The sequence below is a fragment of the Crinia signifera genome, chromosome 19 (assembly GCF_055691185.1).
Source record: "Crinia signifera chromosome 19, ASM5569118v1, whole genome shotgun sequence".
In the NCBI taxonomy this organism is placed as follows: domain Eukaryota; kingdom Metazoa; phylum Chordata; class Amphibia; order Anura; family Myobatrachidae; genus Crinia; species Crinia signifera.
Window position 1 is genome coordinate 14,771,112 of NC_139226.1, and position 25,069 is coordinate 14,796,180.

General features: G+C 48.7%; 1 protein-coding gene across 3 annotated transcripts in view; it reads right to left on the reverse strand.

The window, feature by feature from the left end:
* Positions 1–6,500: 6,500 nt before the first annotated feature.
* The window catches only part of LOC146042155 (beta-1,4-galactosyltransferase 3-like), a 67,917-nt gene continuing 49,348 nt past the window's right edge, over positions 6,501–25,069 (reverse strand). For 2 of the 3 annotated variants that reach the window (XM_083162073.1, XM_083162074.1), the window contains exons 3-7: positions 17,113–17,348; positions 14,344–14,531; positions 12,564–12,686; positions 11,459–11,563; positions 6,501–7,668 (exon numbers count right to left, since the gene is read on the reverse strand). In XM_083162073.1, the coding sequence (XP_083018199.1) occupies positions 7,518–7,668; positions 11,459–11,563; positions 12,564–12,686; positions 14,344–14,531; positions 17,113–17,348 (803 nt within the window). In that variant the 3' untranslated portion in view covers positions 6,501–7,517. The remainder of the gene's footprint in view (positions 7,669–11,458; positions 11,564–12,563; positions 12,687–14,343; positions 14,532–17,112; positions 17,349–25,069) is intronic. The other variant, XM_083162075.1, reaches the window with a different exon arrangement.

The following is a 25,069-nucleotide window of genomic DNA, read 5'->3' on the forward strand; positions in this document are numbered from 1 at the left end:
TCCAAAATGCTAGGTATGCCCCCCACAGTGCCAGATATGCCCCACACAGTGTCAGGTATGTCTCCCACAGTGGCAGATATGCCCCCCACAGTGGCAGATATGCCTCCCCCCAGTGCCAGCGGCAGCACAGCATAACTCACCGGGCAGTGCTGGCTGGCAGTGTAGGTCGGCTGTCACACTGGGTCACTATCCTGAGAATTTCAAGACAACTTGAACTGTGCCACACAAACTCACACCGCGCCGACCGACCAGAGGCAGCTGCTGAGCACAGTGACAGCTCACAGCAGGTCACATGGCCGCAGCCCGCAGGAGTAGCCGGAGCCCGGAGGATGAGTGACACTGTCACTCTGACTCTGTGTCCCATCTCCTCCTCTTACCTGCTCTGCCAGCACCGGAGCTGCCCGCCCATCCTGATGTTGATCTGATCCACAGCGTGCGCAACTTTTCCTGCGCGCTGCTGCCTGCCGGGGATCAGATCACAGGAGCAGCCTCACACACACACAGGACTGCGGGAGAAGCTGCGTGCGCCCGCACATGCGCACCAGCCCTCCCGCGGCCATCTTGGCTGCTGTAACAGCCGAGGCTGGCAGAAGTCATAATAATTTGGGGCAAAAGTGCTGTGGCCATGGAGATGTCGGTTGCACGGTCCGCTGCGGCCCAGCCATGGGGCTGAGCGGCCACTACATTCCTGGAATCGGGCGGCCCACCGGGAAATCGACCGGTTTCCCGCCACGGCCAATCTGCCCCTGCCCAAATCTAGTTCTCTCTGCACATTTTACATCTGCCCCCCTGCAGTGCACATGGTTTTGTCCATCTAAGAAGGATTTTGTCAGAAAGAGTGAACTAGAATAAGGCCCCATGTTAGAATGTGTTTGATTTCATTGCTGTCATTGAGTATCAATGCAATCAGGTGTGGTGGTGTTGTTTGAAATACACTGCTCCTCACTTGATAGCTTGTGTGTGTCGATGGATTTCACATCTACTCCTGAGATGTAGCACCTACGATGCATTCATTTTTTGTGTGTATCTGTCCAATGTGTAAGTGTGTGAGGTGCGCTACTTATATATGTGTGTGTGTGTGTGTAGGGTGCTGTGTGTATCTGTGCAATATTTATGTGTGTGTTGTGTGTTTGTGTATCTGTGCAATGTTTATGTGTGTGTGTGTATCTGTGCAATGTTTAAGTGTGTTTGTTGTACTGTTTTTGGCTGTGTGTGTACTGCATGTGGTGTGTTATGTATGTGTGTGTTGTGTGTATCTGTCCAATGTGTAAGTGTGTGAGGTGCACGATGTATATATGTGTGTGCTGTGTACGTCTGGTGTGATGTATATGTATATCAGAAATGTTAGTACTTATGTATTATCACGGCGCCCACAAAATCGGCCGAAAATCGCATGCAAAAATCGGCGAGGGGACGCGGAAAACGATCCCGAAGCGTGGCAGGCGCAGTGAGCCCCGCGAGGGGACACGGATAACGGACGTGTATTCCGCTTCCGCTCGCCACGCTTTGGGATCGTTTTCCGCGTCCCCTCACCACGCTTCGGGTTCGGTGGCTCACTGCGCTCGCCACGCTTTAAAAAATCAACTCCGCGCCGACGTGGATAGTTAAATCGCTAAATCGTATGCGATATCGTATGTGATTTAGATAAAATTGGACGCCGTGATAATACACAAGTACCGAAATGTTTAAACCCCCCACCATAATGTAAAGGTGCAAACACACTGTACAATTTTTTTGACCAATTTCGTTGAAAGACATTTCCCTTGAACCCAGTGTTCTGGACGAAAGATGTTGACGACAGATGAAAGACGAAAGATCTAGCTACAGTTTATAGGCTCTTTTTGAAAGATATCCAAATTGAGCTTCATGCTAAGTTGACGAACAATCTTAATGAACAACTGGCGGGTATGCGCATCACCATTCGTCGTTCATCGCAGTCACACTGAAAGATATTTTTACCAATTTCGTTCAGAATGGCCGAAATTTGTCAAAAACAATTGTACAGTGTGTATGCACCTTTAGAATGTGATTGCATTCATACACAATGACAGCAATGAAACCAGGTGTGGTGTTGTTCCTTCGTCATCTGTGTCAGAGATCGTCAATCTTTTTTCCATCAATCAAGGCAAATCGAACCTTGGTGTTTCTGAAATTTCGCAAAATTGGCTTTGAGGTGCACACCACCGGGTCTAGAGGTATCTTGTTGCCAAATTTGGCCTCTCTGAATACCACGGTGTCTCTGCACTGTGACAGACACACACACAAACACAGACTCCAACTTATTCTATAGATATATGTTCAGGTTTATCCATTGTTATCACTACATCCCAAGAAGGGGGGATCTTTTCTGTGACCATTATAAATCTGGTCCTGGTTTTCTTGTCCTACTGGCATAATTTGTTAGGTGGAAATTCTCTTCTGTACGGCTATTGGATTGTTTTTTGCTTGCACACTCCTCTAATCAAGGACTTGTATATATGTTTATTTTAGATGATATGAACTAGTCACTATCTGTATGATAAAGAATATTCTTTGATGTCCTAATCTAAATTTTAAGATCCGTTTTGATAAGTATAAATTCGCCTTTTTTATGTATCGCTGTTGTAATGTTGAATATTGTATTATTATGTTTACAGACACTTTCTTTTTTTCTGTGTCACCTCCAGTCATGCCCCTGATGAAGTCATAAGATAAAACGCGTCGGTAATTTTTCTAAATAAATGACTCTATCCTACAATGGATCCTACGTCTTACTTAAATGTATGCAGCCATTGGATACATGAAGAGTGACTTATATTGTGATTGATTTGAACATACATACATATATATATATATATATATATATATATATATATATATATATATATATAAATATGCGTAGGGCAGATGGCGGCACTCGAAATAACAGACCACACTGTGGATGTATTCACCTATATATAAATGGGTGTCAGAAATACAATTTGCTTACACAAAGATATATACAAACACGACTTTCCCTTTCACACATAAATATGTATGTGTTGGTGATGAATTGATGTTCCTAAAACTGTATTATAATTCTCCGCTTCTATTTGGCCAGTCTAATACACTGCCAAGATAATATTGTCAGCGGTTGCCAGGACCTGCCTTCCGCTGTAACCCAATACATAGTGTTCTACAAACGACATTATGCCACATAGATGTTTTTGTTAATTAACACGGGTACAACAAACATACAGCCAGCCTGCAGACGCCACACCAGTTATTAGGTAACGTCATTTGGATGCAAGGGTAAATAATACAATTTAATCATTACTGTAATTACAGAGATGGAGACGTTGCTATGTGTTTGCATTACGGGCTGTAATTGTAGCTCAGTAACGGGGCAGCTGGCGGCTGCTACAGACTGTGCTCCGTGTATGTGACTGGCTCTCTATCTCTTCGTTCTAAATACGCTGGGTGAGTATGGTAGGTGATCGGCGGGAGAGTCTACAGCTGTGGGTATACTGTCAGCCAGCGCATTATCAGTTGTAACATCTTACTGGTCACTTCACGGTACCGTGGGCTTAGGTAATGTTAGCCCGCAAATACAATTGCGATTCTCGTGGCTAGACACTACTGTTAGCAAGTGCGTCTGTTGCACAGGAATGAGAAGAGACCGTTTCCATCGCAAACACATTGGCAATTGCGCACACATTCGCTGACTACACGCAGAAATGAGGAACGTCACACACCCTCCCCTAATACAGGTATATCCGGCCTGGTGCGGACGTCACACACCCTCCCCAAATACAGGTATATCCGGCCTGGTGCTGATGTCACACACCCTCCCCTAATACAGGCATATCCGGCCTGGTGCTGACATCACACACCCTCCCCTAATACAGACATGTCCGGCCTGGTGATTTCTCGGTTAGGCTTATCAGCACTAAGGAAGAGTTTTTGTTGTTATTGCTTCATTAAGAGCATCCATCGCCTACAGGGGGTTGTACCAAACCTTCTGAAGACAACATGTGGTTAGTTATAGTAACTACCAGCTTTCATTTGCCCTGAACCTATTATAAAGTAACAGAAGCGGATTGGGTTGCTATGGCCAATACCTTAATGCCAGGGGAGGCCAAGCTAGTTTTCAAGATCTAACACCAGTCTGTGTTTGCAGGCCACCTGTGTTTCTGTTGTATGTGTTGGTTAGGAATGGATGCAGCAAATTTAAAAATGTGAGTTAGTAATGACTGCACCTGTGCACCAGCTATATGGTTTGGGAAATGTGAGTTAGTAATCACTACACCTGTGCACCAGCTAGGTGACCTGGGAAATGTGAGTTAGTAATGACTAGACCTGTGCACCAGCTATGTGGTTTGGGAAATGTGAGTTAGTAATGACTAGACCTGTGCACCAGCAATGTGGTCCGATATATGCAAATTTCAGCCAGTAATGCCACTGTAGGCTGCAGCACACCAGGCACTCAATGGCTGGGGCGGTGGAGCCTTGCTGGCGTAGATTTCCATAGAAATAGGGGTGTCACATAGCTGCAGGTGATGCAGAACAGTATTGAGCTACAGTATGCATACAAAAAAAATCTGATCATCTCTGTGAAAGCCTGATGTAGTGTGATCAGACGGCCACAGGGTGTCAGCGCTGCACTGCCTGTAGTGAAGTGAATGGGGGTCTGTCAGAGAAGGATGTTTTACATCATCTGACCATTCCTGGACAATGACTTTGCATCCAAAGGGATTAAAAACCCTACAGAGATATATGATCAATTTATGAAATAGTGCAGGTTACCCATAGGTAACGGATAACGTGCAATAACCTGACCAACTGCATACAGGCAGCTTGCAAACTCTCCATCTGGACCAACTCTTACACCCTGAGCTTCAAGAATGTTCCATCTGCACTGTACAATCAGGATGGGCCCACTTCCATCATGGCATTACTGTCAATCAACTGCAGGCCCCCAGATATATATACCAGACAGGGATGATAACCTCCAGCCAATTACCGACGCAGCGAGTACGTGTGTGTGTATTCAGGACTACTGCTCTCCATCATAGCAACTGCTCACACAAAAGGATCCAGCTCCTGGCAGCAAGTGGCCAGACATGAGAGGACATCCTCGATATTAGATACCTGGAAGCAGGAGAACTAAACTTTCCCAACAGACATCTCCTCCTAAGTTACCCACCATACTGGAACTTTGGCTGCTGGATGGACGCCGCCTCAGGTTCACATAGGACAGCTGTATGGACACCCTACTTCTGGAGAACATACAGCTGAGTCTACAGGGGGGGGGGGTTCCCGCCTTTGACCTTATGCAAGAGTCCTTCAAAGCCCTTTCCCAGTGTACATGCGTGTGGCCGAACATGCAAGGGCCGAGACACCCACTTTTAGTGCCCGCTGTACCGTCCTTATACCCCACCAGCAGCCTTAAAGCAGCTGCAGTGTCTCAGTCAGGCTTCGGCCTCCTGATCCTGAGAACGCAGCGGCTCAGAAGGACACGTCCGCAACACTCCCGTTTAGGTGTAGACATCGCATCAAGATGTTTCTTAACCATCGATGATTCTTTTGATGGTAGTACTTTTACCATTTGATGGCGGCATTCCGATGTTTGCTGCCATTGTATGGCAAACATTTAATGGTGATTTGATGGTCCCAACCTCCTGGCCAGCCATGCTGCAGTGCTTCTGTGCATGCGTGGCTGTGCTGAAGATATTTGCGTATGCACAGATCATATTAACTTTTTTTTCTATCAAATTCTTTTGATGCGATGGTCAGTTACCATCACATCGAAAGATTTGATAATGGAAACTCAGCCATCATTTAATGGTGGGCTTCGGATGTCCATCCCAACTCTCGCCACAAGACCACCGCTTGAACTATTGCTGTTGCAATAGTGTCCTGATTATAACAGCACTGTGTGTACGGGGTTGAGAAATTTTCCGGGCCACGCTGCGGTGCCACAGCGGGCAGTCCCGGAAAATTTCCGGCCATGCCACAAATCTACAGGTGTGCACCACTGGCACATCACCTCACCAGCGACCCCCCACCAGGCAGCTCCCTTCCCACGTACGGCTCCACCTGCCGCGACCATTACTTCAGGAGAGACGGCGGCAGGCTCGGGGATGTTTGTGCCGTGCCGGCTTGGGGAACTCGGGATCGCTCGGGTGTTCGGGCGCCCGAGTCCTCCCAAGCCGCCCCGAATATCCCCGAGCTCTGCTAAAGACCGCTGGAGCGGAGGGGCTGGGGAGGTTCACAGGCGCGCTGGGACTCATCTACCCCATCAGTGGACAGTTTTACTGGGACAGTAAAAACCTGTCCTATTTAGGTACTCCTGCCCCAGAGAAACCCACCACTGAAGGGGTTAATCAGAGAATCAGCACTTGTGCGCCTCTGAGTGAGCTTCAGCTGTGCGCCGGATCCCAGTAACCAGCGCCTTGCGCACACACACACGACATGAATACATATATCCTTACAGGTCCCGCAGCAGAGTCCGTTTGCTGAAGAACCACCACTCCGCCATGTAAGTATATATCTATATTTATTTATTTCAGAAATGCTTGATAATATTTTCACACTTCATCAAGGAAAAACAAGAAAGTCATCTGAAAACTAGAAAATTCATTCAACACGTCATTTTCATAACTGCTCACAATTTGATTATTCTTCCTCTTAAATAAGAGCGAGAGAGAGAAAATAAAGAAAGTCACATTCCCCACACGTTATATTGGCATTAAAAAAGGCACTTTGGATTTAAAGTTAATACTGGTTTAAAGTTCCTTTGCATTCAAGTGTCTGGTCGATTCCTTTCCGTCGTGTTCCCGTAACGCGAAGCCTGAAAAGATCAATAAAACAAAACAAAAAAGTACAGAGCGCAGATTAAAAGATACAGGAAACCGATGTGGGGGGAGGGATCACGAGTGATTGACTAGGAAACAAGTCTGAGCGTCAGTCCACCGGGAGAGAGTGTCACATGTCCATTCCCATCCAATCAGCACCCGGGAAACTGGCCCGGGAAAATGTTGCAGACTTGCCGAAAAAACAGAAATGGTGAAACAATCTGAAACGTGCTTGTTGTGGTACAATCAATATTAAAAGAGCGATGCGCCGGAGAGAGAAAACATCCGGAACAAAACAAAAAAACAGCACAAATTGCACTTTCCGGAAACGTGTAAAGTTGATTAGATGGACATTGAACACTGTAGAAAGTCGCAGCACCACAGAAATAATCCTCGGCGATTTGCATGCGTCTCCTGCACTAGGCCGTGACCGTTCCCGGTAGATGGTGGGGGAGGGGCTATCCCTCGAATGTACTGACCTCTATCAGGGTAGCAGACAATTACACGTCACTGTACCACTAACCGGCGAACGCTGTATCCAATCTTTGGTTTCGCATTTCTCGAGAAAGGTAGAGAGAAGGGGGAAAACGTGAATGATGCATCACAACGTATTGTCCGCCAGACGTGAGCCCCCGCCTCCTTCCGTTACAGAGCGGGGGCGTTCTGGTGAATAGGCCACAGCTGGTAGGTGGAAGTCTGGTCTCACGTCAGGGGCTTAAAGCCTTTTTCTGAGCCAATGTCTACTGTGATATTTGTGTACAGCGGGAGGAGCTCCCGTGATAATAGGTTATACCGCAGAGAGTTCATGCCGTCTTGTCGCCAAGTTCGACGCGTTTTCGCCAGGAGGTTGAACCTAGAACAAGAGAATAAGAGCAAAGTTAGAAAATACAAAAACTTCTACCGATAAGCCACCTTCCCCGGCACACAGATGTGAATCCTGCTCTCTAGCACCCCTTGTGTTGCTCCTGGATATTGCGCCCCGGCAGCAAACAGAGGAGATCGCTACACAATGAACCCATCCTACTAATATCTGCAGACGTCATTATTATAGAAACGAATTAAGTATCCTCTGACACTAAATACAGTATTAGGTACTTGTGTACTATCACGGCTCCCATCTCATTGCATACCATAAGGCTTAAGATGGTATGCAATGAGATGAGATGTGCTGCGATGGGACCCGATCTTATACAATTTAAAATTGTATACCATTGTATATGGCATACAATGAGATGAGATGAGATTTTAAATTGTATAAGCACACTAATGGGTGCTTTCAAGGTCAATTGGCCCCCCTATAAGATTTTTAATTGTATAAGCACCCTAATGGGTGCTTACAATGTTAAGTGCACCCCCACGCCACCCCCACTATCAACGCCAACCCGAAGCGTGGCGAGCGCAGCGAGCCCACGAGGGGCGGCGGTACGCGTCCTCCGACCTTTTCATACCCCCACTATCCATGTCAGCATGGAGTTGATTTCATATAGTGTGGTGAGCCCCGCGAGGGGACGCGTAATACATGTAAAGTATTACGCGTCCGCTCGCCACGCTTCGGGCTCGGTGGCTCGCCACACTATATAAAGTCAACTCCACGCCGGCATGGATAGTGGGGGTATGAAAAGGTCGGAGGACGCGTACCGCCGCCGCTCGCCACGCTTCGGGTTGGCGTTGATAGTGGGGGTGGCGTGGGGGTGCATTTAACATTATAAGCACCCATTAGTGTGCTTATACAATTTAAAATCTCATCTCATCGTATGCCATATACAATGGTATACAATTTTAAATTGTATAAGATCCCATAAGATGGAAATTGTGGGAGCCGTGATAATACACAAGTACCCAGTATTATATTATATATCACAGCAATACAGGGAGATCAGTACACCTGGCATGCAGCTTTGCACAGAACCCTTGGATACCGCCTTAACTGTAATATTATAAAGTAGGAAGCGGTGTTCTTCCTGTTATTCATACACGCTTGGACATAGCAGCAATGCTCATCCTGCCCCAACCAGGCCACACTAAGGACAGCGGTTACCGGGCCATGTGTACAAACACTGACCTAGCCTTGTATGTACTATGGAACGTCACAATTACCTATGGTGAAAGTGACAGATGACATGGGGTGAGCTGGGAAGGCTCGCTGGAGGACACCTTTCTTTGTACTACCTGCGGCAGGGCTGCCTAAAGTCACAGCAACCAGCCAAGACAATGCTTGCTGATATAGAAACTTGTAGTGTAACCCTAGCGGGCGGCGGTGACCCGCTGGAAGCGCCGTTGGAAGGGGATGCGCACGCCTCTCATGTGCGCATGTCCCCTTCTCGCTATAGATGGCGCTGGCGGTGGATGGCGGCTGGCGTCGCCATTGCCACCCCCTGCAAAGATGGGACCTGCCCCATCTGTATCTACCTAATTCGCCATGCCTGTGTTTTGTTGGAACGGCCACCATTTTTATGGGGAAACCCATAAAACGTTGGCCGTTTCCTCCGCCCGCCCTTTCCGAAATGAACGGCTTGACGAGTGTGAAACTTGCTGAAGCCGTTCGCTCACGAACATCGGAAACGGGGAAGAATTCGGACCCAAACGGACGGGTCCGAATCAGCACCTATGTGCAAACAGTGACCGTGTACGTTATATGAATGCTTTTCCGATGGCTTCAAAGGTACAAGGCGGATGGTCCATGATTGGTCCACGTAAGGCGGGGGTCCGAACATTTTAGGTCGTGACACCAGTGGCCAAATAATTTACTTCTAGCCAGTAACTTTAATCTCCGAAAAAGACCAACGGTACTGAAGCAAATCCATACAGGGAAAGGTCACTGGGAAACTAGCAGAGATAGCCTACACCACGTGCCAGAGAAATCCGCCTTCAGCCACCACGCACCACCGGAATATGCCTACAGCCATCACGCACCACCAGAATATGCCTACAGCCATCACGCACCACCAGAATATGCCTACAGCCATCACGCACCACCAGAATATGCCTACAGCCACCCCTCGTCACCGCAATCCACCTACAGCCACTGGAATCTGCCTACAGCCACCCTGTGCCAATGTAATCCGCCTACAGCCACCCCACATCACCAGAATCTGCCTACAGCCACCCCGTGCCAATGTAATCCGCCTACAGCCACCCCACGTCACCCAGCTACAATGTAATGCTGTTTTTCATTGTAACACATTTGGCCAATGTAATGTTACCATATCCAGAAAAAGTCATCTTTTTTTTTTACACAACAAATTTTATTTGACTTTATATAACAAATGTAGGCGATGCTGGCAATTTTAGCGGATATTTTGCACATTTCTCGCAGAGATGTTGGAACTCAAAGGGTTAAAGATGCCCAGTGTACCAGGGCACACCTATACTGTACCGGCAGATCTCATCGCAATGCAAAAGTGGCGACATGGTGTGCACTTGGCTGAAAAATGGGCAGAAACTAGCAGATGGTGCAGCACTTAGTGCGGTACGTATATGATTCCGACTCCATTGTCTGTTCTCTGTTGTTTGGCGTACAAGGAAATATAGACACAGGAGGTGCTGTGGCAAATTAGGAACAATGCCATGTATTTGCACAGACTATAATCATTAATCGGGACATCTGCCACTAACATTGACTTTGGCGCTGGATCAGGGGCACCGTACGCATTCAGAGCCAACGCTAAAAAAACAGGCCTGGAAGATGCCTCTCTTACAGGAAGCAGGAGACGTTCTGCAAATGAGGCAGTGATGGAACACTTCCCACATGTACAGAGAACGTCATGTAAAACCAGCAGGCTGGGCTCCATCATATAACATTACATGTAACGTGTGTCCTGGGAGAAGTCTAATGGCTCTGCCCGGCCTCTTATTGAGGTGATTTGCAGCCACTTAAGCTTAAAAGTTCGGAACTGGCCACCTAATGGGAACTGGAACTCTCTCTGCGGAAGGGTAACCCTAGACTAAAGTGATCTCTCTCAGCGTGAGGCAAGAAAGAACAGAGGGGGGAGGTGTTATGGTGACCGATCAGATGCAACGCCTGCACCTACGCCATTTAAGCTAGTTCAACAAAAGCTGGTGTGTCAAAGTTAGCCATCACGGTCATAGAATATGTGGCACGATATGAAGATTGGGGTCTGTGTACCCATCTCTGCTCATCAGTGTTATCATGCGAATGGATGTTACTGTGAGTCGCCCTTGGGAATGGGTGGCACCAGCCAATAATTTGCAAGGCGGGGTTTGGTGGACTCGCAAGGCTGTGAATTTGCAGCCTTGTGAATCAAACAGAATAACCCCCTTTATCTAGTCTAGCCTATTAAATGACATATACTGATTGGTTGCTTTACAAATCTTCTCCACTTTACCTTTCTCCAAGGACTGATACGCCTCCGATGAGATCAATATTATTCCAGGATCAATAAGGAATAGTCTATAGGTCTGCTGTCTATGCCAGGATTTCCAATGTTAACGGCAGATTCAAATGTTACAAAAAACTGTGATTTAATGTGTACGGGGGTCACCTCCACCAAGCCTTATGCGGGCTACAACAGTGACATCACGATACCAATGACATCACTCTGCAAAGGAGGCCGGTACACTTTAAATGGCAAAGCTAATATCTCATAGAAGACAGACTGTCGCGGCTTAGTCTCTGGTCTTACCGTTTTGGGTTTTGTTCGTTTCCTTTGTCGTGCCCGTGCTTTATCATTTTATATTTCCCGTATTTGACTGCGGGTCGGGATATCAACATGCCGCTGAGCGCAACTCTTTGGGGGTAGGAGAGAAATCCAGCGTTAAAAAAAAAAAAAAAACCCTTACACCATATAAAAAATATATATATATATTTCTCAATGAATTGCATGCAGTTTCCCTAAATCACTATACCAACACTCTCGTACACACCGGTCCAACTGCCTCATTACCGTATGATCGCCTTGTGGCAAGGGACGGTTATGGCTAAATGGGACCTGTTCTTGGTTTTGCATAAAATAATGTAACACCTGAATGACCAATGCCGATCATTCTCCACAAAGTCAAAACCTGATTGGACGTGCTGGGAAAAGGAACAAGAACCTATTAGGTACCTAATGTTAACTCATGGGCAGTACGGACGGTATAATGATTAGGACATGGCTTGGAGTCCCACCACGGCCCTGTGTGGAGTTTGCAATGTCTCCCTGTGCTTGCGTGGGTTTCCTCCGGTTACTCCCACAATCCAAAGATATACTGGTAGGTTACCTGGCTCCCAACAAAATCAACCCTAGTGTGAGTGTGTGTACATTGTAAGCTCCACTGGGGGCGGGGATAAATATGTACTGTGGGGGGGGGGGGGGTGCTTCGCTGCTGCTAATTGGCCTGCTAGGGGCTACAGTGTAAGCCCCGATACCCATCGTTTTCAGGTATTGTACATTGCATTCCTGACCCTGGGATCAGGGACTTTTAAATTGGATAACGTGTTTTTGGCCCCCGCTAATTGGATATTGGAACAATGACTATCGGTCGTTAATTGAGACATTGGGGCTAATATATATTCTATATACTTTGGTAACCTCATTCGAAATGCTGCCTCAAACTCACCAATTGGAGGCTGCGCACTCAGAGACAATGGGCTGTAGGCTGAGCAAAGGATATGTAACCTACAAAGAATGCATTGTTCCTGTGTACTTAAGGCTCAGCGGGTCTTTAAGCAATGACATAGTGGAAATCAGATCTTGCTTAAGCAGCGTGTTGTGCAAAGCTTAGTCACGTTATTGTCAGCGCACTCACCTTATTGCAATGTCATCGTCCTCGCCTCCCCACCCCCAGTAGTTATTCGGGAAGCCGTTTATCTTCATGTACTGCTCGGGGGTGAGAGCGGAGACTCCCCCAAAGTAGGACTTGTAAGGCAGCCTGGAACAGGGAACACGTGTGAGTTTCAGGCATCGAACGTGCTTCAGCTTTACAAGAATACAATCATCACATTCCGGCTAAGGCAGGCATGTCCAAACTGTGGCCCCCCCAGCTGTTGTGAAACTACACGTCCCAGCATGCCTTGCCATGGTTTTAGCATTCCCTAATTGCAAAACTGTGGCAGTGCATGATGGGACTTGTAGTTTCACAACAGCTGGAGGGCCATAGTTTGGACATGCCTGAGCCAAGGTCACCTGTTGTGCCTTCTGGCTGAGTGCATGCTGAGAGTTGTAGTTCTACACCCACTCAAAAACTGATTGCTGATAATGTGCAATCGCTTTGTTGTGTAGCGAAGCCCTTGCACAACAGCAATGCACCTGCAAAATTTGGGCTGCTCGTGTCGGAGCGCCAGGTGTCTCACGACATAGGTCTATAAAAGGATAGGGGTACGAGTACACATCGGTAAACCTTCCCTCTCTGTCTCAAACAAATCGCGGAATTGTAAGAGGTCGTAGTGCTCCGCTACACATCTGTGATAGTGTTCACTCTAGCACCTGCCATCTTCAAAAATCCATGCAGTTACTGTTCCCTGCCTGGGGTGTTGCTGTAGTGCTTCTAGCACAGTGTGGTCTGTATATCAGCACTAATAGGCAAACCAGACCTGTGCTAGAAACACCACAGCAGACAGCGACACCCCAGGCAGGGAAGAGGAACTGCAGGGGTTTTCAAAGATACTGGGTGCTAGAATGAACACTACGTGAGATTATCTGCTTTTTGAGGCACAGGAACAAAACGTAGGTGCTGTGTTAGCTTCCAATCTACACCTTATAGCACGGTCCGGGTCCTGTCAAACTGGTTCCCCCATCCTCACACACACCCACTCTGAAATCCCTGCAGTCTACGGGCGAGATGTAAGATAACAGCAATTAGCACAATTATAATGTAATCACAGAGCACGAAACCATGCTCACAGGATAGTGAAAGCCGGCATTAGTAATTATCAGGGAGTAAACGCTTCCAGAATAATCACGGTTATCTTTATGCCATGGCAATTTGTAAGGTGAGGAAGTCGTAACATGTCTAATCATCGAGAAGAGTAAGCTGGTATGTTAGTGACGTGGGACATTACTGTACACCTACGCTTTCTTAAACATACAATCTGGGAATCAATCACGGAACTCAAGTTCTCAGAATGACACTATGAACCAAGGTTAGGATGACGGAACAAGCCCAGTTGGACAAAGGTGAGCCGCTTCCAAATGGGCATACGAATGGCCAGTGTTCTCCCCAGGCTTACATTTTTGGGTGGTCCGTCCAGCAAGAGACGCCCTGCCACCTGGCACTAATGGACCCGTAGTCCCCAGACAACAGGCACTCTCACCAATAAGACCTTGTCGCAGGGTGGACGCTGATTCCAGACGGACCGATCCATGTGAAGATCATGTGACTGACATGACCGAGTTACGACCGCTATCAGGAACCCCATGATGCAACAAGGTCAAATTGGCGAGAGCCGGGTGTCAGCTGCTTCGCATTTCGTGCGGGAATTATTTATTTTGGGTGCTGCTTGTCATTCTGTGGGCTACTTCTTGATACAACCCGGCTGGAAATAATTTCTGGGGAGAACACGGTCGGTCTTATAGACAGAACTACTCACTTGTATCCAAACTTGTCCATGGCGATGGACGCATGCTTGGGGAACTTGTCGCAAGTGTACAAGTTGCGATCGTCCTCAGGGATGAGGTCCACATCATGATAGAAGAGGCAGTTCCAGTCCTCGTCCTTCATGGCTTCTTTGAAGCCTACGTTCAGCAATTTAGCGCGATTGAAAGTGGCATTTCCTGCCTGGAGAGAAACAAAATGTTACGTGATAACAGCAGATACAGTTATTTGCACAGCAATCTTCCGGTCTTTACCAAAGCACTACCACATACTAAAGAGCCACCGATTACCAGCGACGTACTGGCTACACGGCGCGCTTTCGGTACAGCTGGACCTGCGCATTTCTGTTTGCTGCCCCATATGTCTGAGTACAGATCTGGGTTGAGATAGGGCCGCAAGTTGCAATAATGTTGCAGGACTTTTGTACACTGTTTCGGGCCAAGTTAATTGGAGTAACCCCTAAAGATTAAAGAATAGGGGTGGTGTGGTCAAACAGCTGCTTGTAACACTTTAAGAGGGATATTCAATACCAGGACACATTTCCTGGGCAGGTGAAAAATTGGCAATAATTCGCCAATTAGTACTCAATCATGGGCGGTTGCACCCGTTTTAGAGTCCATTTTTTTTGTGTGTGTGTGTGTGTGGGGGGGGGGGTGATGACCAGAAGTTCACCAAAACACGTGCATTTGTGGCAATTTTGCCGTTACGAGGTTTTTTTTTTGCCAATGCTGGCCCAGGCGAAAAATCAGCACGGGGATTGAATAGGGCGAGTCGAATTCACCAAAAATATGGACAAAAATTGCAGATTTTTCACCTGTCCAAAAATTTGCCTGGGATTGTATACCCCCCTAAATGTTCTAAAATATCTGTATTCAGCTCCATGCACAGAGCTAGGTACTTATATGTTAGTTGGGCGCCCAATTAGCATATGTACGGTAACTTAGGAAAATCGCATTGCATCGCATGAGCCATTTAAGGGGCATGCGATGCGATTTTCCTATGTAATTTATTCACTGCTCTTTTAGCCCTGGGGGATCGCATTGCACGTACCGCAAAATCGCATGCGATTTTATAGGGTGTGCGATGCCATTACATTAGGTATACAATAATATGATTATATGTCCTAAAAATAGCTTTTACGCACCACCCCCACCATTCACGCCACCCCAAAGCGTGGCGAGCGCAGCGCGCCCCGCGAGGGTCCTTTTCATACCCCCAATATCCACATCGACTTGGAGTTGATATTATATAGTGTGGCGAGCGCAGCGAGCCACTGAACCCAAAGCGTGGTGAGCCCCGCGAGGGGCCGCGGATTACTTTACATGTACTCCGCGTCCCCTAGAGGGGCTCGCTGCGCTTCGTGCTCAGTGGCTCGCTGCGCTCGCCACACTATATATAATCAACTCCAAGTCGACGTGGATAGTGGGGGTATGAAAAGGTTGGAGGACGCGTTCTGCCGCCGCTCGCCACGCTTCGATGTTGATAGTGGGGGGGGGGGGGGTAAAAGCTATTTTTAGGACATACAATCATATTATTGTATACCTAGTGTAATGGCATCGCACACCCTATAAAATCGCATGCGATTTTGCGGCAGATGCGATACCTTGGGGGCACACAGAGCAGTGATTAAATTACATTCAAAAAAATCGCATCACATGGCACTAAAATGGCCCATGCGATGCGATTTCCCTATGCAGAATAGCCCACTAAGCAAATAGCTTAGTGGGCGCCCAACTAACATATAAGTACCCAGAGCTGCAATAAGTCACCTTGCGCTCCACTCTGAAGCGGCTTTGTAATGTGGGAACGCAGCGATAAGGTCAAACCTGTAGGAAACGCAGTGGGCGGGTCATGCGTGGACCACTGTTACCTGAGCAGTAACACAATGCAGAAATAACGTGGCTGACTGTGGGCATGCTGCTGTAAGGCAGGGAGAGGTTACACAGACAGAAGGCTGCAAGAACAAAAATGTGCTGCAGATAAGGAACCGAAGATAATATTTCCGCTGTACCAGCAACGGCTTTATATGGAAGCGGGCTCAGGCCAAGAGAAAGCACCGGGCTTATCACTACTACATGGAATTCGGGGTATAACACGCATTGTCACATGTTGATCCCATGTGATCTAAGATGGTCGCTAAATATTAGTGAAGGGATCATGAAAAGCTGTCTAATAGCTGTCTTTGGATAAGGGATTATTCCAGATTTCGGAATTAAAAAAAAATATATACTCCCTTGGCGGTCCCCCTGTATCCACGGCGACCATCTGCTTTGTGTTCAGCAGCATCCCCGGTCCCAAGGATGTATTGCACATGTGCGCGGGTGCACCGGTGACGTAACCAGCGCACCTGCGCAATGCATCTTTGGGACAGGGAATGCCGCTGAAAACAAATCCGATGGCCGTGGTGGCCACCGGGGGGATGAGGGGAGTATAAAAAAAGGTGCGGGGGGATATCCGGATTAGGGATAACCAACCTGTATAAAGCGTGCATACACCCGATCATCATATTGTAAAATCAGTGGAATTTACAGTTAGGCCTCCTCTACCGCTCATGTTAAACCATGGAGGCTGTATGGCTGGGTGTTAGCGGTGGGTGTGGCTAATATCCTATATGCTAGCAGGACGCTATTGGGTCACTCAAGACCACCCGCTGTTCCATCAGTGGCCAATGAGCAGTCAGACAGCGTATTACTGCGGAGCCTTGAGTTTGCATGTGTAGGAGAATGGGCAGTGATTGTCCCAGAGGCCGCTGCTGTCTGCTTACCTGGTGTATGATATAGATCCCATAGTCCAGCTGCTGCCTCTGCAGGAACGGGTGCAAATAATACAAGAGATATTTGAGGTGCTGCTCCCGGTTGCGATGAGGAATGATGACGGCCGTCTTATGGGTGGACTCGCAGTCAGGAGGCTTGTAGCGGCCTCCTTTGGTCACGTAAGGGTTCTTGCGCACCACGTCTTCCAGCGTAAGGGTCTCTGGCAGCTGTACCCGGATGGGTCCCCCTGTAGTTTTGAAGGGAACGTTAGGTCAGTAAAAGGTAGCAGAATCACAGATCTCGTATGACACATGTATAGAAGTCATACAACAGTCCCATAACTCAGCAGGAACAGAATATACTGTAGAACCATTACTGCAGGGGGCGGAAGAGCAGCAACATCCTGTCAAAAAAAGCAAATGGCCTATAGGAGGCATCAATTGTACCATACAGATACCATCAATTGTACCGTACAGATACCATCAATTGTACCGTACAGATACCATCAATTGTACAGATCACCTGCAGGTGATACTGGTTCTATAATAATGTCCACGGATCCCACATTCTCTGCACTAGGAAGACCATAGAGACGGGGACCAAAAAGGACAAATCGCGGTTTGGAAGAAAAGCAAAAAAATTCCAGTAACTGTATCTGGTAGACACCAAATACATTGGAGCAAATACATTTATAGTTTTTTCTGTACAGGATAAATACTGGCTGCTTTTGCATGTAGCCCACAGATTTTTAGATTAGATTTAATCTACATTTTAAACACCACGGACCAAATCTAACTCTCTCTGCACATGTTACATCTGCAGTTACTGGCTTTTTATTTTTATGCTTTGCTTCTAAAACAGAAGCAAGCCCAACACGCAGAGCTTGCTGCAGCTAGTACCCCTTTTACACCATCCTAATAACCAGGGTTATTGCTGGGTCAGCCCGGTTCGTGGTTCAGTGTAAAATCGTCAACCCCAGGATGAGAGCCCATGCATCCAATCACGGCTAGTGAGTAGGGATGGACACAGGAAGAGATCCAGGGGCACGTTGCGGTGTCAACAGTCCAATCTAAATATTCGCTCCCAGGTCATTGGAAAAACTGCTGATTGGAGCTTGCTGGGCGCAGAGAGATGATGTCACCTGCCAGAGCTCCGCAGAGCACACTCTGCAGATGCAGGAGAAAGAGCCTAAATTCAGCATAAGAGGAGAGGAGAAGATGTTAGCAGGGGACCGTCCCCGTCGGTGAAGGATGCTGTTGTCTGCAAAAATCTCCCTAAGATGCCGGCTTCAAGGTGTATAGAGGACACAGTGAAAGTTGAAAACAACCCGTGCAAGTAATTTTCAAAAAAGTTTACGTTGCAAATCGAGCGGCCGTCCCGCAACCTCTGCTACAGTGTATCCGGCGGTAACACGGCACCGGTAAACCCCACCGCTTTGTCCCTCTCTATCACAATTTTCAAAATCACTCAAGGCACAGAACAGACCGTGTATAGTCAATTGCTTTCATGTACAATTTTCTTATTGGACAACGTTTTGATTGTTTGATATTCTTAAAAAAGTCTAATGCCCGGTACACACCAGGACGATGGTGCTCGTGAGCGGGTTGTCACAGGAATGTACGACCCCGCTCGCGATCCGATCACAACCCCCACCCACTGCAATGGTCGGTTCTCAGAAAAGATGCGCTGAAAGCTGATGATGTCACAGGAAGTTCCTCAGGCGCTCAATGAGGAAGGAAGCGTTCCTACCAGTGGCGGATCCAGGGGTTCAAACTGACGAGCAACACTAACTACCAGTGAGTCAGTTTGGAATGGCAGTTGGTGGCAGTCGCTGTGCTTCCCCTATTTGAATTTTGAACTGTGCTGCAGCTCCCCACTGGGTCCTACTCCTCCGCTACGGAGTGCCGCTATTTACAAGAGAATATGGTCTATAGTAGAATTTACACATAGAAGGTTGGTATCAGCGTTAATCCTTGGCTCCTAGGATGGCTCATTAAAGGCCATTATCTCACACACATTAACTACAATTACATATGTAATCTCTTTATGACCAGTAAGTGCTGACATTTGAGTTCCACGCTATCATAATTAGCTGATACCATTAGCTGTACACACAGAAGTCAGATACTAAAGGCTCATTTCGCTTGTAAGAATAATTTGGCTACGGTCCCTAGTCTAAGCCCCAGGGCCAGCAGCCAGTTCCCTGAGAATTCCGACATCCAATTATGTATTTGGGCTAAAGCAATGTATAACGTGACCGGGGGTCCGGGGCGGAGTGCCCTGCTGGATTCCTCCCTCTGCACACATGAATGGGAGCCCAGGGAATTATTAGTTAAAAAAAAAAGGGGGGGGGGGGGGGGGTGTCCAGGAGAGATTCATATTTATAAAGGTCTGAGTAATGATCACCAGACCTTACTGATAATGCTATCAGCATGGGAAAACCGACGGGTTACTACCAGCCCGCAAGCTCCGTTGTCAAAGAAACAAAAGAGCAAAGCGCGCCCGATTAAATGGACAATAAAAGCCGGAGATTAATTTTCAATTGAGCGTAGAGCTTCCAGCCAGACAATCAGCAGCCATGGGGCTGGGTACACTAATATAACTGCAGTGTACAGTGATAAATGGTTTTATGGCCTTGCTGGCAGGGAACGCTGTGTAACCACGTCTGAGCGGGTGCTAGAGTCAGATAAAGAACATGGTAATGAAGGTGCGTGACCATGGAGCGGATCTTATTTTATACGGCGGACGCACTTGTAATGACTGTGGAGCAGCCCAGCGAGGCACCCCCTCAATACCCCCCTAATCCTGAGATAACCCAGTATGAGGATGGTTTTGCCGGCTCTACTAACATCGGTCAGAAGAGCGTCGTAAAACGAGACAACTAAGGGTCCGATTCAGCACCAGTCGGCCCCGCATCGAATTCTGATGTTGTGGCTCTGCGCATGCATATCGGCGAATATACCCATGTGCAGGGTCGCAGCGCGAACATCTTCGGCGGCTGCCACAGTCGCCGAGGCATTCACGGGCCGAGCATTTTCTGGGCGTGCCAACTAAAACGCTAGGCGCGCCCAGAAAAACGCTGGGCGTCCCCATGCGAGTGCAGGCGTGGTGAAGCCTGCGCGGGACTGGCGGCTGATGTTCCGCAACGTCAGTGCCCGCCCCCTGTTCAGCAGTCTCCGAATCACCCCCTAAATCCACTGTCCCAGGTTTCTTCTTACACCGGAAAAAAAAACTGCTGTAAACGATTGACAGAGACCTCGACACCGCATTGGCCTGCTACAGAAAAGAGCGCGGAGCTTCGTCTTCTCCCCGATGGCCGCTGAAGCTTGGCAGAATCTCCGTCATCTCTGCGCAGTGCCGCTTCCGGATGGAAAACTGCGATCAGGTAAATACAGCCTCTGTAGACATCGGACTGCAGCAATTAGCATGCGCTTTATAATACTGTTATCATAAACCTGAGCAATGATCGTATACAGCTGTCATCACAAACACACGGACTGCAGAGATCAGTGACAGCTCTATGGTGTCATCTTCTATCTTCCACGTGGAATGATCGCTCATCTCTCAGCTGCCATCACAACCCCGATCTATGGCGGACTCACCAGAATGCTCAAACCGTATCCGTTCTAGGGGTTTGTCCGCCATCAATGTGTAATGATTCGCTGCCTCCGCGCGAGGTCTCTGTCCTAGATTGTTCGTAGCGTAGGGACTCTGTAGAACCAGTAAGGACTGAACAGATAATAGCTGCGTATCCCCAAGAGAAGGGACCTTCCGCAGAGAAGATTAGAGTTCTAAGGCTGCAATTCTGCCATCTTCCATGATAATGCCACCATAACCGAGGCGGTGCCATAGGCTGTCTGGGTGCCCAGGAACATACCCTGGCATCATATATCCAGATGTGTCCTGTTAGAACTAGTACGGTTCTATAGCTTTGCCGCGATCCGCCAACCGCAGTGAAACTAAGCGAGCAGTCTCGTGTGTATGCACCTGACCCTATGTGATGCATTTTGCTTCCTGCGGTAGGTACAGTACGTGGCTGAAAGAGGACATTAAATAGATCGACAGGGTCAAAAGACCGACATGGAAAAGGTAGACCGTCAAAAGGTTGAGAAGTTTTTTTTGGGGGGTCACTTTGTATGTTTGACGGTGTTAAAAACGTGTACACTTGGGGCTCAATTCGCTCGCAACGCTTCAGACAAGGTGCCTCGCATACGTGACTATATCCATCAGTTGTCTGCGTGGACGGTAAATGAAAAGAAAAGGTTGATAAAATAAATGTGTCAAAAATTGGCACGTTGACCTTTTTTACCAGTCGACATTTCACCTGGAGCCTGGCTGCCTGATCTCATCAAACTGTGCTGCTGGGGACCCTGCTCCTCCCACTATATAACTCTCAGTCTGTGGCTTCCTGCTGCCTCCATTCCCCTCCTCACATCATGTCACTGCCCCTGTCACATGCAGCCCTGTCCTCACTGACATATCACTCATCTCCTGATATACTCTGTGCTGCCGGGACCCTGCTCCTCCCACTATATAACTCTCAGCCTGTGACTTCCTGCAGCCTCCATTCCCCTCCTCACATCATGTCACTGCCCCAGTCACATGCAGCCCTGTCCTCACTGACACATCACTCATCTCCTGATATACTCTGTGCTTCTGGGGACCCTGTTCCTCCCACTATATAACTCCCAGTCTCTTGGCTTCCTGCTGCCTCCATTCCCCTCCTCACATCATGTCACTGCCCCTGTCACATACAGCCCTGTCCTCACATCCCTCATCTCCTTATATACTCTGTGCTGCTGGGGACCATACTCCTCCCACTATATAACTCTCAGTCTGTGGCTTCCTGCTGCCTCCATTCCCCTCCTCACATCATGTCACTGCCCCTGTCACATGCAGCCCTGTCCTCACTGACACATCAGGGCTGTTATCACTCAATCACAGCAATCTGAAGGCCACACAAGCTTGGAAATGGTACAACCAGCACGTCTCAGGCCACCAGTGAAAGTGAATGCTGCGAGATGGAACAAGTAGCAACAGGTCCATCTTCACGTAGCCTCCAGCAACAGCAGTTAGTGCAGGTAAGATGGGTAGACAGGGAGACCCCAGGTAGGTGACCTAGAGCCGTTATAGCACTATAAGTCCCAGCATGTCAGCAGTAGGCCAACAAACTGAATGTGTGTGTATAACACTGGGTGTGGTTCATCTATTATAAAATGGCTTGCACTTACCCAGAGCTTTCCTAACATTACCCGGCCTGCATTCCTCTCAGGAAACCACAGAACTAGACAGGGAGAGTGGATGTCAGCCACCAGCGTGATCACTAGTGCTCTCCCCATATGGGCAAGGAGGGGAGAGCACTAGTGCAGAGGGTGCGCTGTCTCCCCCAGCCACTGCGCCATCTCCGCCAGCCACCGCAGAGGGCGCGCCGTCTCCCCCAGCCACCGCAGAGGGCGCGCCATCTCCCCCAGCCACCGCGGAGGGCACGCCATCTCCCCCAGCCACAGCGGAGGGCGCACCATCTCCCCCAGCCACCGCAGAGGGCGCGCCATCTCCCCCAGCCACCGCGGAGGGCACACCATCTCCCCCAGCCACCGCGGAGGGCGTGCTGTCTCCCCCAGCCACCGCGCCATCTCCGCCCAGCCACCGCAGAGGGCGCGCCGTCTCCCCCAGCCACCGCGCCATCTCCGCCCAGCCACCGCAGAGGGCGCGCCATCTCCGCCCAGCCACCGCAGAGGGCGCGCCATCTCCGCCCAGCCACCGCAGAGGGTGCGCCATCTCCCCCAGCCACCGCAGAGGGCGCGCCATCTCCCCCAGCCACCGCAGAGGGCGCGCCATCTCCCCCAGCCACCGCGCCATCTCCGCCCAGCCACCGCAGAGGGCGCGCCGTCTCCCCCAGCCACCGCAGAGAGCGCGCCATCTCCCCCAGCCACCGCGGAGGGCGCGCCATCTCCCCCAGCCACCGGAAACTGTGAACGGCTTGCGACCTTAAATGACACCACCGTATAACATGACCCAGGTAGTGTTCATTCTAGCACCCGCCATCTTTGGAAACCCATGCAGTTCCTCTTCCCTGCCTGGGGTGTCGCTGTCTGCTGTAGTGTTTCTAGCACAGTGTGGTTTGTATATCAGCACTGATACGCAAACCAGACCTGTGCTAGAAACACCACAGCAGACAGCGACACCCCAGGCAGGGAACATGAACTGCATGGGTTTCCAAATATGGCGGGTGCTAGAATGAACAACAATCCAGGTCGGTGTGCGCACAGAAAAGGGGCAGATTGCTGGCACAATTCTCGCTAACCAGCCTGCACCTAGGAGGTTAGGCAACCGGAGACCAGGATTCACTTACTGCAAAAGTGAACTGCCCGATTGGTGACTGCTGTAGGCTTCTACCCACCTCTCCATTAAATGCACCCTTACTAGCTGCTGTCTCTGAGGTCTCCAATCAATCACCAATGCCACCGGCATCAGGGGGGCACGTCAGTAGCGGGTACGCATTGCATAGATAGGTTTACAAAACCCTGCCATGCAAAGAACAATGTAGGGTCAGGTGACCGGAGTTATGGTCCCCACAAACCACGGGCACCAGCGCAAGGGGGGTAAGTCGGCACGATAATGAAGCGGACGGGTGTTGTCCATTTCTGAAAAAGAGAGTTCTGAAATGTAGTCATTCCACCAAGTCTGAAGTGCAGGGAAAGTCACAGATGTCTACACACCACTGACTGAGCATCTGATTAATTTTTAACTTCCCAGCTGGGGACTAATGTTTCCCTGTTTTCCAATTGATGCAGAACGTGGAGCCATTAGTGTGATTTGCAGCAGAAAGCTGAATAATACAGTCCTACCCCACGTCTGAGAGGTGCCGGGTGAATCATGCACAATACGCTCATTTTCCATGACAGCTTGGGAACAGGATTCTATTGCCGTCTGTGGCAAACGTTTCACTTTATCCCTGACACTGAGCACGCCAGCTACCAATAATGGGACATATAAACACCCTGTAAGCTTGCGAGCAGGGCCCTCCTATTGATTTGACTGAGTGTAACTACCCGGTTTGATGTATTGCGGTTCCCAATGGGAAAGAACGGCGGCTTTTGATGCGCTATATAAAACTGGTGATAAGTAATGTGGACTTTATCTATGTGGTCGCTGAATGGGAATGGTAAAGTGGTCCAGATCTGCGCGCTATGCGATGGTACGCAGTACACTAATTTAGGGTTAACATGATGAAAATGTACAAATTGAAAACAAAAAAACTCATGTTGACGTTTTCATGTGTCGAAATTTCCATATCGACCTTGTGTCAACCGTTTTGTGTCAACCTATTATCGCCTACCATTTACACCATAACCCTCCAAGCATGTATGGCCAGCCTTGGGACTATTAGTTCAGCAATGTGTGGCACTTGGCTGCTTGGGGAACTTGGTCTTCCAGCATGTATGGCCAGGCTTGGGACTATTCGTTCAGCAATGTGTGGCACTTGGCTGCTGGGGGAACTTGGTCCTCCAGCATGTATGGCTAGCCTTGGGACTATTCGTTCAGCAATGTGTGGCACTTGGCTGCTTGGGGAACTTGGTCTTCCAGCATTTATGGCTAGCCTTGGGACTATTCGTTCAGCAATGTGTGACACTTGGCTGCTTGGGGAACTTGGTCCTCCAGCATGTATGGCCAGCCTTGGGACTATTTGTTCAGCAATGTGTGACACTTGGCTGCTTGGGGAACTTGGTCCTCCAGCATGTATGGCCAGCCTTGGGACTATTCGTTCAGCAATTTGTGGCACTTGGCTGCTGGGGGGAACTTGGTCTTCCAGCATGTATGGCCAGGCTTGGGACTATTCGTTCAGCGATGTGTGGCACTTGGCTGCTGGGGGAACTTGGTCTTCCAGCATGTATGGCCAGGCTTGGGACTATTCGTTCAGCAATGTGTGGCACTTGGCTGCTGGGGGAACTTGGTCTTCCAGCATGT